Source organism: Taudactylus pleione, unplaced genomic scaffold (assembly GCF_031769625.1).
Source record: "Taudactylus pleione unplaced genomic scaffold, aTauple2 ptg000225l, whole genome shotgun sequence".
Lineage (NCBI taxonomy): Eukaryota > Metazoa > Chordata > Amphibia > Anura > Myobatrachidae > Taudactylus > Taudactylus pleione.
This window is the reverse complement of record NW_028284627.1, coordinates 12,399,328-12,416,442: the sequence shown is the minus strand read 5'-3', so window position 1 is coordinate 12,416,442 and position 17,115 is coordinate 12,399,328. Positions and strand designations below refer to the sequence as shown.

At 43.3% G+C, this 17,115-nt stretch overlaps 1 protein-coding gene across 3 annotated transcripts in view; it reads right to left on the bottom strand.

Moving 5' to 3' along the window:
• Window positions 1–17,115, bottom strand: part of EBF1 (EBF transcription factor 1) — a 363,744-nt gene that overhangs the window by 324,099 nt on the left and 22,530 nt on the right. For all 3 annotated transcript variants that reach the window (XM_088478940.1, XM_088478942.1, XM_088478941.1), the window contains exon 5: window positions 8,964–9,037. In XM_088478940.1, the coding sequence (XP_088335066.1) occupies window positions 8,964–9,037 (74 nt within the window). The remainder of the gene's footprint in view (window positions 1–8,963; window positions 9,038–17,115) is intronic.

The following is a 17,115-nucleotide window of genomic DNA, read 5'->3' as shown; positions in this document are numbered from 1 at the left end:
TTTAGGAAAGTAATTTGTCCTGCTGACTTGAAAAGTGGAAAGGTTTTGACATATAATAAATAATAGTTTAAATAAATGCAATATAGGATTCTGCTGCAAGTCTCGCTCTGTTACGGCAAAGGCCGGCACAAATCCTGCTTCTCACTCCTGCCAAGCAGTCGAGCTTGGTAAATGCCACAGAGTCCAACAAAGTCATCTCTATGCCTGTCCCTGGTCTCTCACAGAATGTGGCCATTTTCTACAAGGCTGAACCATATGTGGTGGTACACACTGACTCTCTAGATGGCCACGTGCTTGTATGGCAATCACAGGGGTGTTTATCCAGGAAAGGAGAAAAATAGTACCCTCTGTGTAGTAACAGGGGCTGGCGCCTGGCATTTCGAGGCAACCGGTCAATGTTTCCCACCTCCCTGCAAAGTTCAGAGGCTGCAAACTTGATGAACGCTGCCACAAATTGCAGGGTGTTTGTTTTTTCAATGAATGAAGATGAAGAGGTTCATATAATTACACTGAGAATCTTCCATGAACGGCAGCTGGCTATTGGACATCGGCAATATGGGAATTGAAGAAATGTCAGTGACTTGTATTAACAGACTAAAAATAAAGACTTGTCTTTTTGGCCCAAGATTTTATTTTAACTTTAAACAGAGGATCTGCCTTCGTGAATATAAAAGGAGAAAATTACATAGATTCATATGTAGACTTTAAAAATACTACCCCCCCCCCCCCCCCGAATTGCTAATTTTCTAGATGAAACATAGATAATAAATACATTGTTACCATGACATTTCTCTGCAGCTCTAATGGAAAAAATGAAGCTTAATATTGTACTACCTCCCCCACTGTCCTAATGTGAACTGAAAAAAAAGTGAATAAGTTACATTTATATCAAGTTAAACCTCTGTGACACCATTGGGCCTGCCACACCTCCAAAGAGCAGCTAGGCAAGCCTGTCACTCACCCTCTGCTTGACAAAGGAGCACCTCTCTCCTAGCAAGGAAAACTACTGTAACAGGTGGATCAGAGCGTGTTGGCCTCACTTAGTTAAAATATAGCATTTGAGCTTTTTAATTTATACTGCTTAGCCCTGTAATACACTGCTTTTAACATACAATAAATTCAAATAAGTGACTGTACTGGGTCTTTAAGTGCATTTGTATGTATCTTGTACTTGAAAGTCGGTCAGGGGCTACCACACTACACATGACACACATACATTGTACACACTACATAAACTGGTGGCAAGATTTGGTAATGATTGTCACATCATTGCTCCAAATGCATCTCAACACTTAGGTTGCACGTGTCTAAAGATGAATGCATTTCAAAATACAGACTTGGAAATGATATGTGCAGTGTCATATTCGTTCATCTGCAAAAAGGATATCTTAACATTGATCTATACATACCTAATTATCTAAATAATGACTCAAACCTGATTTTATAGAATTGATTTCAGTTAGTCTCCAAATTATTATGCCAAAAAGCAAAGGAGATTTTTTTTTAATGACAGGAACTTAAAGATACTTAAGAGGGTTATACTTCATAGCTGAATTATGCTTAGTCCTCATAGAACAAATATCTACCTGAACTCGTAGATACTCCTTGTTCTTAACTAGCCAATCATATGAAGCCCTGAACCCGCTTCACATCTGAATTCTAGGCACAACCCATAGTATTGTTTTGGAGCCCCATAAATTTGCTCCCTTTGTCACATAAATGCAAAGCTTTATTGCGCTGTTAGTCTTGACAGAAAGCCCTGCAGAAAGTTGTTTAGGGATTAAATCTCTAAAACAAGCTATTTCCAAACAGCGGCCTTTCACTATTTCATGTCTGGTTAGACGGAATTTCATCTTAGGGGAAGCAGGCTGTCTCTCACTCCATATGGCAAATGGTCGTGCATAGCAATTAGCTTGGCTGATTAATAGTGAGCAGACTCTAATTTTATGCTTATAACCAAAGCTCCATTTGTATCTCTTGTGCAAAATCAGCATTTCCCAGCATCCTCTGAGATCAGGCTTATACAATTCACTTTCTTCGGAGTTGGATATCTGACCCATAGCTAAATCCAATTTTACTATAATTGAGAAGGATGCTGTCAACTTGACCAATTAAGAACTAATGAGGTAGTGTTCTATTATATTTTTTGCATTGTGTTGTCATTTAAATACATACTGGCTTTTATACAAAAGGACATCATAGTTGTAATAATTTATCGGCACTGCCGCCATGAATTGACATAATTAAGTTAAATAAATAATTAATAGATCAAATGTGTACACCTATTATAATACCCCAATTGTGTACAGTGAAGTCATGATCATTTATATGCCAGACGTGCACCCCAGGGGGTATATTTACTAAAGTGCGGCTTTTTAGATTGGAGGTGTTGTCCATAGCAACCAATCAGATTCTACTCATCATTTATCTAGCACCTTCTGGAAGATAATACCTAGAATCTAGAATTCAACATGTGGCCCTCCAGCTGCTGTGGAACTACACATCCGAGCATGCACTGCCACAGTGTTAGAATGCCTAAATAACAAAACCGTGGCAGGGCATGCCGGGATGTGCAGTTTCACAACAGCTGGATGGCCGCATGTTCAATATCCTTGGTGTAATGGTTAGCTTTACTGTGTCACAGCACTGAGGTCTTGGGTTCAATTCACAACACAGCCTTAACTGTGTGGAGCTTGCTTGGGTTTCCTCCAGGTGCTCCCAACAAAAAATAACTCTAGAGTGTGGGCTGGATGTACTAAAGCGTGAAATGTAGTCAAAACTCTGAAAAGCCCTGTTTTCAGAGATGTGGCTTCATTTTCTTATGTACCGAGCTCCCGACTGGAACCAGAGGGTAACACCATCTTTGGATGGAGTTACCCAGTAGAAGCCTATGGGCTTCTTTCCACAATTCCCCGAGAGGGATCCCACCCAGCACCCCTGCAGAGCACGCGTACTTCTGCACGCACATGCGCAGAAGGACGTCAGAGGGACTTCTGGTTCATAAACCCATTAGTTCCTCTATCGCAAAGGACAGCTCTTATCAGGAGAGCTGTCCTTGGTAATTTTCTAGGTACATACCAGTATTATTATCACAGGTATGTGCCTGAGAAGTGGTGGAATGTACAGCTTCGCAGATGCGATGCTTAGTACATCCCGCCCTGTATGTGATAGGCAATATAGACTATAAACTCCACTGGGCAGGGACAGATGTGAATAACCAAATATGTGTAAAGTGTGGTAATATGTGCACTATATAAATAACTGGTAATAATTTGTCCATTCTCATTCAAATCTACTTAAAATCTATGAATCAGTTTTGCTACCATTTATTTTATTTTATATTATTTTACATGAATAATGTATTACTTTATATTTGTCAGCAAACTTAAATATTTCAAAAATAAATTGGTGATAGTTTTAAAGTAACACCATTCAAATGTAATTAGTAAATTAGCTGGGATGCTACAAATAAAGGATGAGGGGAACACAGGCTAAACAGCTTGGTGAACCTTGGTTAAGTCCTAGATAAACGTATTTAATGTGTCAGTATTAGGGATGTTAGGAACCCATCTTTTGAGGTTCACCGTGATGTGGTAGGTGGGCAAACATCTTTGGCCAAACATGTACTAATACCGAGTATCCACTAGCAGATACCGGCACGACAGTACGATTACGACATCATAATCTTACTGTCGTTCCCCTTCCCCCTGCAGTGCCTGAACGTCTGATCGTTCAGTGTAGGCACATCAATCATCTCTGAACATGGGCAGTCTGTAGTTATCGGCAGATTGACAAGCATGTTCAGTAGATATTTGATATCGGAAACGACCAGTGGGAGTGCGCATCGCTGGTCATCTCCGACATACTAGTGCCCTATTTGTACACGATTACTGCATTATTGCACGATTACGATGTCGTAATCGTGCAATCGCTCAGTAACATCGCGTAGTGGATACGCAGCTTAAGAGCCTTAATTAAAGAAAAAACATGTTGTTGGAGTTTGTTATAAATATTGTGATCATCAAAATTCTTAGTGCTTAGAGCAGCGGTTTTCAACCGCTGTGCCGCGGCACACTAGTGTCCCGCGAGCGGTTGTGAAGTGTGCTGCCTGACCGTCGATAGTGTGGCCCGGGCTGACAAAGCTAGCTCTTCCCACCTGCCCTGCGCCAGTGACCCAGCCAGCCCATCCTGCTCGCAGCCAGCCAGCCCTGTGGGGTAAGCCAATATGCTTTTTTTTTTCCTTTCTGTGGAGAGCAATGTTTTTTTTTCTCTGTGGGGGCCAATGTGTTTTTTCTTTGTGGAGAGCAGTGTGGGTTTTTTGATGTGGGTGCCAATGTGATGGGGTTTTTTTTTTTCCTGTGGGGCCAGTAAATATGATTTGTTTTATACCTCTGGGGCCAATGTAGTGTGGTTTGTTCTTGCAGGGGCCAATGTAGTGTGTTTTGTTCCTGCGGGGACCAATGTAGTGTGTTTTGTTCCTGCGGGGACCAATGTAGTGTGTTTTGTTCCTGCGGGGGCCAATGTACTGTTTTGTTCCTGCGGGTGCCAATGTAGTGTGTTTTGTTCCTGCGGGGGCCAATGTAGTGTTTTGTTCCTGCAGGGGCCAATGTAGTGTGTTTTGTTCCTGCAGGGGCCAATGTAGTGTGTTTTGTTCCTGTGGATGTTTGTTCTTTCATAGGTCGCGCACGCCGCATCGCCGGATGGTGTGCCTTGGCAATCTTAACAATTTGCGTAGTGTGCCTCGACTTGAAAAAGGTTGAAAATCCCTGGCTTAGAGTGTGCACCTGCATTTAATTCCTGTTTTCTGCTGTAGAACTACAGGTCTCAGCATGGTAGCACCTCTTATCATGTTTAAGATTAGGATGTGCAGCCCAGACCCCTTTTTTCCTGTGTATGGGTGTATTTAAGGTACATTTGAAGATGAGACCCCTTCTCTTGTGCTGGCACTCTTCCTACCTGCCCCATGTGATTTTAATTGGCATGGGTCCTTTACATTGCAGTACACACATTTAAATAGCTAACTCATTTAAAGGTAAGTCCTATATAAATGTATTTAATGTGTCATTATTAGGGATGTTAGGGACCCTCCTTATGAGGTTCACCGTGATATGGTAGGTGGGCAATCATCTTTGGCCAAACATGTACTAAGAGCCTTACTTAAAAAAATAAACATGTTAATTGTTGGAGTTTATGATAAATATTTTGATCATCAGAATTCTTAGTGCTTAGAGTGTGCACCTGCATTTTCTTCCTTTTTTTCTGCTGTAGAACCGTGGTTACCACCATAGCTGAAAGAAAGATCTAATCTTTACAAGCCCTTATTTTACACTTTACATACATCAATGTGGTATCACATAGATAGGAATGGTCTGGCCTGAAAGAAATGTAGTTATTCCATCAGCCTAAATCATTTATGCTGCTGAGTGGCAATTTCCAGCACTGAAAAGGTTAAATAAATAATGTTAGCCGCACAGCAGCGGGAGCTTTGTTTAATGCCCGTCCGCCAAGCAAATAAACAGCATCTTTTACCAGTCTGTATGCAGCGGGGAAAATGGTAATCTCTGGTATTAGCTGCCTGACATTTTAAATATGGCTTTTCTGTCTAAAGTATACTGTACAAATAGCATAATTTGCCTTCAACTACTTCATGATTCCCCTGCTGTGAGCTGTGATTTTTTTTTTCTTCTTCTTCTCTGTTGTATTTATAAAGGGAAAAATCCATACTATCAGCAAAGTAACCCAACAAGATGATAAACACTGCTAACCACACCAGTAGGAGAGAGGAGGTATGTGGGTGTATGAGAGTGTGATCAGGAGTGGGTGTTAAGTGCCTGTCAATCACTGTCGCTCCTGTCCATATATACTGCTGCTGTGTGCAATGTGTACTGCAATGTGTGAGCCTGGGCTGTGCTAATGTACAGGATCCTGGCGATGTTACCTAATTATAGATGGGTGTGATTGGTCAGGGACAAAACTGTGCAGGAACAGGCCACTTCGAGCATCAGTTTACACACTGCGGATATAAAAAACGTGTAAAAAAAAAAGTTTGATTTGGTATAGTGATACCGTGACATGACAGATTATTTTTCTATAAATCAGTCCTGATTTACAGAGCCCCATTTTTACTTAGACAACTTTCACTTACGCCACAGTGTATAAAACAAAAATACATATATCACATTCTTCCTATTTCTTCCAGAAATGCATTGTTTTGTGTTTCTCTCTCTCTCTCTCTCTCTCTATCTCTCTCTCTCTCTCTCTTTCTCTCTCTCTCTCTCTCTCTCTCTCTCTCTCTCTCTCTGTGCCCACACACATACCGACTATACTCACTTTCCGACGATGTGTCCGATTTCCCTTGAAACTCTCCCGGCAACTTTGCACACGATATGCTGTTCAATCTTCGTCCAAACTTCATCCGATCTCCTGCAGCCAGACTTTTTCACAGTGCATTTGAGTCTAGATCGTCAGATCTGCCCTACAGCACGGCAGATCTGAAGATGCGATGTGTGACCTGCGGGGGCGCGTATCACATCGTGATCGTGAGTGGGGACTCACGATTTGGGAATTTTTTACCCGATCTGTCGTTCCGATGTGTCGCTATATGTGTGGCTAGCTTTATCGGCTGCTCCTTACCTTTTTTTTTTTTCTTTTCTTTTTTTTACAGGTTATAAAACTTTATTTAAAAAACAATATGATAGGCCCTGTCCCCGTGTTTGTGAGAAAATAAAGATTATAATAACAGAGTATGGCCCTCATTCAGAGCCGTACGCTCTGAGCAGAGCGCACGCTCTGAATGAGGGCCGGCCTCCATGAAAATGGAGCGTCCTCCTGGACGCTCGTATAGCTGTGGGTCACCACCCACAGGCTATACGAGCGTGCAGTTTGATGGCCGCGATGGTCTTGACCATCGCGACCATCGAAACTGCGAGCCGGAGCCTGCTGTTGAGGTTTTCAACCGCAAGCTCCGGAGTGATTTTGGCTCTATCAGAGCCAAAATCACTCCCACTGACATCACTAGTGATGTCAGTGGGCCGGCTTCTGATGGGAGGCGTTCCCATGGGAACGCCCCCGTCAGGGAGGCACGCCCCCGGCACGCCTGCCAAAGGGGGCGTGCTGTCAATCAACATCGACAGCACGCCCCCTTTGATCAGACACAACGAGCGAAGGACTTTCCTTCGCTCGTCGCGTCTGGCGCATGCGCACGACGGAGCTCCCTCCGTCGTGCGCATGCTCAGTCCAGAACATCGACCCACTTGCGAGCGGACAGCCGCTCGCGAGTGGGTCTGAATCAGGCCCTATGTCTGATTTTAATGCACAGATATCTAAGCAAATGTCTATTTAATATTTTTAAACACCAGTGTAAAACACTTCATAAGTAAAAGGGCATTATTATGTGAAGTTTATATAATGAATATATACAAAGAGGAAGCAAGCCATGACATTATGAATAAAACCAGACTTGCTTCACTGTATGTTCAAGTGTGCATTTGACAGTAGCTGTGTTATATATGCTCAGTTGCTTATGTGATAATATTAGATTAGATCATAAAATGGAAAGTGCCTCACACAAATGGGAATATGATATCAAAAGTTATGGTGAGAAGATAAATGGCCACCAGTAATGCCTTGTACTACATTTTTACCCCACTTTAAAACATACCATAGTCACATACGTGAACACTGGGAAATAAATCACTGTAACATGTACTGGTAGCACACCAGCTAACTTCTTACCGTAGTAACACAATATAAACCTACTGCTTCTCCCACTTATTTTCCAATATTGCAGTAACCTCAGCTGAATTTAATAACGAAGATCAATTAATTTTATTTAAGCAATAAGTTAAGGCCCCCATACATCAGAGACTGATTGCAGCAATCGTGCAATTTGCAATCGATTGCGTATAATAATCTTTCCCTTTTTCAATCGATTGTGGCAATTCTGCAATCTGCAATCGATTGAAAAAGGGAAAGATTTTTATACACAATCGATTGCAAATTGCACGATTACTGCAATCGATCTCTGATGTATGGGGGCCTTTAGTCAAGTCAGTCTATGCAATTGGAAAATAAGTGGAAAAAGTAGAAGCAGAATATTAGCACACTGCAGTGGCTCAGGAGTCAGGAATGTAGCAGATATAGGCCATATGTGTATTCCCGAAGCCATTTTCAGCAGAGATTACAGACAGTGGGCCTGATTTAGCAAGGATCACTATTCTGCTTATATGGACGCAACGCAGTTGCCAATATAAGCGGTAATATGTAAATGTTTGCATTCGCATTGCGATCACAGCCTGACATAAGGATGCCCACTTCCCCTTACTCACATCCATATACTTAGCCAACATAGCGAAATAACTGGTAACATCAAGTAACATCGGACCCATACGCACAGTTAAGGCAGGTCAGACCTCACTCACAAATTGCTTACTTCAGCGCACGCTATGAGACCTCAGGCTGCGTCTGATATCACAGTGTCTAATTTATGCACGCCCATGCAACGCCGTCCCAACACACTGGCATGTCTACGTTCGCCCAACCACCCCCCATCACCACCCACAAACGGCACTTCCTGTCAATCACTCTGCCATGGGTCTGCGTAACCTCTGCGATCGCAGTACTGATCGCAGCGTCTGGTTCGCGCACGCGCACTGGGAATGCGTATGCATGCACAGTGCTAATTAATCAGCCGATTGCGTGCGTATAAGCAACGGCGATCCTTGCTGAATCAGGCCCAGTACTGGCTGCAAATGCATTTAACTTAATAATAGCTAAAATTAGCAGTTGATTAAACTGAAGACAATGTCCACATTAAACAGTAACTATATTATGTTGAAGGCTGACTTACATGAAGCTTGAACATTCACTAGGATACAGGTTCACTGATGACATCAGATAGGCTCTCAATATTGGTTCAGTCCCCAATCTGGTTACCCCTGACAGTAGGTGACAAGTACACTTACCTGCACATGATCTCATGTGTGAGGAGAACGCGGCACATTTCAGGGTTCTTGTCTTGTCCCTCATATATGATGGCCTGGAAGAAGAGAGAATATAAGTAACTGCAGTTCTGGATATTAGGATAAAATTGAAGTTAGGGGTAGATAATTCCACCAAATATGAACAGGGACAGGCAAAATAAGTAACAAGCAGTAGCAGAATGGTTATGCCATGGTGGCATTCGATCCACCCTATATATTTCCTTCTGGTCCCCAAATAAAGTAACGCCACTATAGGGCATTATAGGAAGCTATTCCTACCAAGGAGATAACACCGACCCAAACCGAGAATTGTAGGTAAAAGCCAAACTGGCGCTCTGCGTGTGCGGGTTCCGGCCGCGATGCCTCTCACATGTGTCTGTATCTACTCTCCCCTCACCACTCGGCTGCCTGAGAGCGGAGCTCCCGGGAGACGACACGGTACCAAGATGGCGATCACGCCCCTTCAACTTCAGAGCATTTACGCAGGGCCCGCCCCTCGGTATTCACAACCGGGTGTGGCCACGCCCCTTCCACTCTTGGTTACGCCATAGTGGGCCGCATAGTCTCTTGAGTGAACAGCTTTGATAGCTAAATTCAACCTGTGTAAACAAACTGAGCAGTTGTCTGTGCCCCTCCCCAAAAGAGCTTCAACACTAGCTGGGTTTTTGTCAAGCAGACATGGGTAGGAGGAGAGTGGAGCAGACTATCTAACATGACCCTTCCACCAGGTTTAAAATTCTCTGCTCCTGAATTTCATATTTAGGAGATTATTCAATAAGCGGTTGATACTAATACACTCTGAAAATCAGCTGTCCCCTCTCTGTTCCCTATCACCTGTGGCAGTGAAAGGAAGATAACTCCAAGATCTGACTCTGTAGTGTAATGCTGGCCATACACTAGCACGATTTCGGGCCGATTGCCCGATTTTAGACGCGTCGTACGATGAATTGTGTCAAAATCGTGTAGTATTTAGGTAGGATACGATCCGATGCGTGATCTCGTCGCTCTTAAAACTTATCATATGATAAGATGTGCAGCCCATATTATCTATCGTAATCGTATGCAATTTGTGCCGTGTATTTGTGCATGCGATGCATCGTGCATCCGACCGGCGTCATTTTAGTTACATTTTGAAGAAGTGTGTTTTCTTTCAATGACCTTCCCTCCTAAACTGCAGATCGATCATATCGTGAGATCGTATGTACATCGCGTGTCAATCGTGCGACCGGGACTGCCAAGGAGCTGCCGGGGAGTTCAAGGGAAATCGTATGATGAATCTCAATATGCTGGTCGTACTAATGTATGGCCAACATTAGTCAGCATGTGTGAACTTGGGAGGGAGCTGAACAGGGGCGGAGGGATCCAAATGTATCACTCCATGCAACCCAGGACTCCTTCCCATAGAAAGGAGCAAGACATTGAGAACGGACGCGTTCTCGCAATCAAACTCTGAAAATAATGTTTGATGAATTGGAAAATAAGGCGTTCCCCATACTAGTGTATGGGGACCATGACCCACTTTGGGGATGACAGGTAAGTAGGAGATTTCAGCGAAATCTCCTGTGTTACTTGTTTGATGAACAGGGCCAACAGTTACATTTTACAAAAGTAGGTGAAAATTAATATTTTATGAATAATGACTGGGCACATTAACCACTTGATTGGCAACTATTTAGAATATGTATTAATTAGGTAAATAATAGCTATTTAAAAGTTAACAATAATATATTTGCAAAAAATATGCCAAGTGGGGGTCTAACGCCTCCCTGTGGGCGTGTCTAAAAGACCTTGGTTTTTATCACCCCCCATTTATAGCATTTTCATTCACTTTCCTTCTCATATATCATCTTAAGCATAGAGCAGTGGAACCTGTGACATGCAGCTGAGTGGGGACCGATCAGTGCCCTCTGGGCAGGAAGTAGCACTCGGAGGGGATGACGATCACACTTCAGTCCACTGTGAGTCCACTGCAGCGATCTACGATCCGGTTCTCAGAGAGGGAACTCTGCCTCCAGAATGCAGATTGCAAGGCATTCTGGGGGCCCACAAAAGACACGTGATATCACTGGTCACAGACAACCAATGTCACAGCCCAGCACATCACTAAAGAGGCTATGACTTCTTCTCTTTAGAGTCACAAAAATGTCAGGGGAGGAAGATAGCCTGTGGTCGCATGTGGACAGTGGCATCACAAGGGGGGTGCGGACCGCACCCTGGTGTCATCCGCCAAGGGGTGACACCAAAGTGTAGCATTGCGTGAGAAAAAAGGGGGTTCGGGCGGCTAGGCAATGCCCCCTACCCTAAAGGTCATGCCCCTTTTTGCCAGCGCACGGCGAAACCTGCCCGCCCCTACCCGCATCAGGTGTCACCAGAGGTAGGGATGCCACTGCATGTGGACCACCTTCCTGTGGTTGCATCCCATGCGCCCGTGCCAGGCAAGTGGTTACGTTATGATTTTAGTCACAATTAATTACTTCAAAACAGGTGATTGCAATCATAAATTAGGTTGGAAGTACTTTACTGGTGGCGTCATGGGCGTGCAGCTGCTATGGGGCCCAGAGCTGAGGGAGGGGCCATCTTCCTTGTCCCAGTTACATGAGTCATATACATTTTTCACCATTGGGTGGCTCATAGGGGCCCTTACAATCTTTTGCTATGGGGCCTTCAAATACCTAGTTACGCCGCTGGGTGGAGGGGGGTCATGTTAAAAGGTGTGATGGAATATGGCATAGCCTGTTATACCCACTGGGGATGCACAAACAGCACTCTGCTATTGAGATCTTTTTTAATGTCAAGAGACTTTAACTTTTTTTTTTTTTTAGTATTTTATTATATAAGACTATTTTTTATTACCCTACTATACTAACTCATAGTTCCAAAATTCACTACATAATTTGCACATAAAGTAAATATATGGGAATTATACATAATTGAACCAATGCTTTAATGTTTGCAATATGTAAATAAATATTGATCGTACACTACATGAATTAAAAAAATAAAATAAAACAATGACTTCTCACAAATATGGGCCTGCCAGACTAACATTTTGAAAAGTACAGGAAAGAATTCCTCAGCCACAGCTCACCAACATGTAATAAAAAAAACATCTAATTTACCCGCTACACAATAAAAAAACATGTTCTGTAGCATTATCGTGGTTTCCAAAATAAATAGTTATTGTTACAATCAAAGGCAGATTTAATGCCAGTGCCCACAAATACAATACCCTGAACTTTAACCTCCAACAGAATGATCAGTAACTGGTACGAGAAAAAAAAAAAAGAACAATTGTCACTATAAATCAAAGCTTGTCACATATACAGTAAGTCAGAAGAAATGGGCACGATCATCAAAGGAACCAGATCCCTTTGTGTAGGTAAAAAAAAAAATGTTTAATCCCAATTATTAACCTGGACGGGGAAAATGGGTCATCTGTAATAGGCTGGATATCAAAAATACTTTGCAGTTTTCTATAACATAGGCTAGTGGTCAGCGCCGTAACAGGGCAGCAGTGCACCCCCTGTGCCGGTCCCACCTCCTATTCCCGTAACATCATGACATCAAACCTTTGGGGGCGGGGCCTCTAAATCTAGCAAGTAGAGCGCTGCCCAAGCAGCTCTATGGTAGTGCTACTGGCTGCAGGGTGCCATTCTAGACACCCTGCAAGCCACATGTAGGTGCCATGGGGTAGCGACGGTGCTGCTCCCACAGGTCGCACACCCCTAGTTACAGTCCAGCTAGAGGCTCCTAACTTAGGGTAATAGTACCCCCGGGGGTACTTGCTGTGCCTTAAACATTTTCTGTAATGGTGGGATGGACCGAGACATCCAGGTGATCATTAGACACATAAGGAAAGCAGTGTTGGGGACCTTTAGCCCCATGCATCAAAGTTAGATCAGGATGACAAAATATGTAATTATCTGAATCCATGTAAATGAAAGCAGAAGTGGACAACAGTTTAGTTGTCAATTTTTTTTTTATTTGCCATGAATTGTAATATGTGAGAAATATATATAACCTATTCATTCTATTCTTGTGTCAATTTTGTTTTAATTTTGTTTATAGCACATTTATATATAGTGGCACCTCAACATTTAATAGAAATAAAATTAATTACCAATATATTGCTTTGCAAATTTTGTTGGTGCAAATAAACCAAATGGGCTGCCAGGGGTTACCCAGGTGGACAACAGTGACATGCTGTGAGGTCAATGGCTGGGGAAGCACACATAGAGATGGGTCTGAGTGCTGGGAGCCTGTCTCACTCCCTACTCATTGTAACTCTCCCCTCACTACACTAAGCTTCAGTGTCCATATTGATTCTCCTACCTGCATCAATTTGTCTTCTCTTGCTGCTGAGCTCTGATCTCTAAACACTGTAGTGCACTTCCTGGTCACATGACACATCCGAGATGTCTATCAGTGCTCAAGGCACGCTCCCCATACTCAGAGGCATGCCTCTGTTAGCTCTCTTTCTGTGCAGCTTACTGCCCATATTGTGGCCCACCCCCAGCTCTGCAAGCAGTGTCTGACTATACAGAAGCGAGGCTGAGCTGTTGCTGCCTCATCTCTCGTCTCCCTGCAGTACCAGGGAGCTCCACAAAGCTGGTCAGTGTTAACTATAAAATTTATCACAAGAAACAAAGAAGAAGTTTACAAGTTAAAAATAGCATCTTTGTATTATTCTAATCATTTTATATCAATTCTCAGGAGTATGACAGGCTCTGCCTCCCCTGCCATCCCGGACTGCACGTCCCTGGTGGGCAATGATTGAGAACCACTGACGTAGACCATTAACTTCAAAATTATTTAAGGTTGCAGTGCTGTGAAATCTAATTTTTAGGTTTGAGGGTTGTTAACTCTAACATACAGTAATGTAATCTAACCATAAATAGTAACAATACCAACTTTATTTATGCTACAACAAATTAAATAAATAGTACAATTATATATATATATATATATATATATATATATATAATAGGGATAAGGAGTAGCATCCACCCTACTGTAAATTATGATGGCTATTAGACACCTTGTGTTTTATGGTCATGAAACTACTTTGTGACTTATATCCTTATAATTTACATAAGAGAGTACATTATCTCCTATATTATTTAGACAGTAATATTGATGTTATCCTGGAATTCTGGGAATAATGACAATGATTAACACTGAGTTTGTCTATGGGAAATTGTTGTTCTAGGTGATTTGCAAGTGTTAGGGCTTGTTCCCACCTATCTGCAGTTAATGCGCTTTTCAGTTGCTAACTAATTCCAGAAAAACTCATTAAACATAGTATGAAGCACAACCTATGTCTCATGTTGTATTGATAAAGGCATGAAACTGTATAATAAATGTATGAAAAGCTCATGCAAGACGAGGTAAAAATGCATCATTACAGTGGCCATTTTCTCAGTGTATATGAATGAGCCCCAGAGGATGTGACAGAGCTGGGACTTGATTACTTCATCCTGTTTGGGGCTCTTTTATTCTGTAATAATAACACTAATGTAATAAAATATGATTATCACACTTCACACTCCCGTTTAACCCAGAACCTATTATTTGCCACAGTGCAGATTTATTGTGGTACTTCTTATATTATCTGATTTTGTCTAACATATGATTATCCAGATTAACTTTGACAGTATACATTTTGTGTATTATATACAATATTTTCATGCATCTTGTGTATAAGAATAAACATAATTATCCAGAAACCAGAGATACAGCTGATTCTGCTACTATTTAAAGTAATGTAACTGTTATGTTATTATTACAGAACCGCTAAACCTGCCCAATCAGAAGCCTCGTTTACAACATACATCTCATTGAATGCAAGCTCTCGTGCGCATAACCCTCTCTGCCATCTGCCTTGTGTCTGCACCTTCTCCGTCAGCCTATATGCTTGTTCTGCTTCTCTGTATGATTTTTGTTTTACTATTTGTTATTCCGACCAGCCGTCGCCGCAGGGTTTTGTGATGCCTTCTAAACGATACTGATGAACAAATAGGCTGTGGTTGGAGACCACCATTCTCCAGTCCTTCAGCCTTCTGCAAAGGACAGGCAGCAACAGCCAGAGGCGGCACTAGGCACGGGCTAGCAGGGCCGTCGCCCGGGGCCCGGCCCTGCTCTCTGCCTGAGCTCGCCATCGGCTGGCTGCAGTGGAAAAGCCAAAAACTCCCCCTCCCCCTGGCGTTATTGGATAAGCGGCGAGTGCTCAAGAGGAAGGAAGGGTCGTGGCTGTGCAGCACAGGACGGCGCTGGGTACAGGGAAGCCTAGCACCGGTCCTGGCAATGGCTATGAATCGAAGGTAATGGCAAGAGGGTCTAGTGAAGAGGCCCCACAATTATCTTGTACATGTTGCACTATGCTCTTGAACAGCCTATTCATTAATAATAGGCCCATTACACATGTGGAAATGCCAGTTTCTGCATGTTTTTAGTAACTGGCCCATTAATTATTAGGGTCCGATGGTGGTGGTTCCCAGAGTCACACTCCTACCTATGGGAAGATAGTCCAGATTGCGAAGAGGGATCCGATCAGATCCCTCTGGTCGTCATACGCATGTGTGATCTCAGCTCACGCATAGGCACTGGGAAGACCCGGCAGTGATATGTTTCACTGCTACCGCATAGGGTGATATGTTTCACTGCTACCGCATAGGCACTGGGCAGACCCGACAGTGATATGTTTCACTGCTACCGCATAGGAACTGGGCAGACCCGACAGTGATATGTTTCACTGCTACCGCATAGGCACTGGGCAGACCCGGCAGTGATATGCTTCACTGCTACCGCGTAGGCACTGGGCAGACCCGACAGTGATATGTTTCACTGCTACCGCGTAGGCACTGGGCAGACCCCGCAGTGATATGTTTCACTGCTACCGCGTAGGCACAGGGCAGACCCGGCAGTGATATGTTTCACTGCTACCGCCTAGGCACTGGGCAGACCCGGCAGTGATATGTTTCACTGCTACCGCGTAGGCACTGGGCAGACCCGGCAGTGATATGTTTCACTGCTACCGCCTAGGCACTGGGCAGACCCGGCAGTGATATGTTTCACTGCTACCGCATAGGCACTGGGCAGACCCGGCAGTGATATGTTTCACTGCTGCCGTAATAGCAGTGTTAGGGATTGCGGAGACAGCTGATTTTTGGATGAGCTGTTCCCCCACCGGAACAATGCTGAATTGCACTGGTAGTTAGGCATCCACCGCCACAGCTTGTGGTGAGTTGGATACTTAATTATTGCGGCCAAAATAGTCCCCAAAATTTAATAGACCCCTTTAAATGAAAAAAACAAAAACATTTCAGAGAATACAATTGGACCCAATCTGCCCTAAGCCCAGCACAAAAGTCCACGTCAATCACATTAGCACTTTCTGAACTACTTTTCCGACAATATTTTGACCTTGGCTATACATCCTGATTACCAGACTAGCTCCCGTTGTATGTAAATTAAATTTATACGTTCTGTTCTATTCAGCAACTCCATGTACCAAATTAACATGAATAAGTCACTTCATGATGTTTCAGCAGGCACGCTACCTGTTATAAAGGCTACACACCAGAGATATTGTCAGCAGAGCCATCCGCTCAGGTTGGCTGACAGTGGAACATCCTCAGTGTGCTTAGAGCTCCTGCTAGATCGGAATGATTTACAAGAGGATTGTGGTAATAATTGGTATCTCTTTTCCAAGCGAGTGGCATTTGATCGCTATGTTAAGCTCACTTCCCCAGCAAGCATCTTATTAAACATTTGTTGTTAAAGAACAATGCACCTAGAGCAGACAGGGAGTGAATGCACTGACATTCCTGTCATGGCTTCTCATCGGAGCTTACACCCCCTGATCCAAGAGCCAAGTCAGACTGCCGACAAGACGCATGCAATTTTCCTTTCAATTCAGACATCAGAGCATGGTGAAAACATGAACCTGTAGCACGTCTGGGCCTCAATCCACTACAGACTGGCACGCGTATCTGTCTTAATTTTTTCCCTGATGTTTGCTACAGGATAGGAAATCATGGAATTACGGTGTCAGACAGGCTCACAAGTCAAGTTCATTGCGAAAGTTAATGGTGCATAAGGAGTAGCGGGGGCATTAGCCACCCCCTGCTACTGT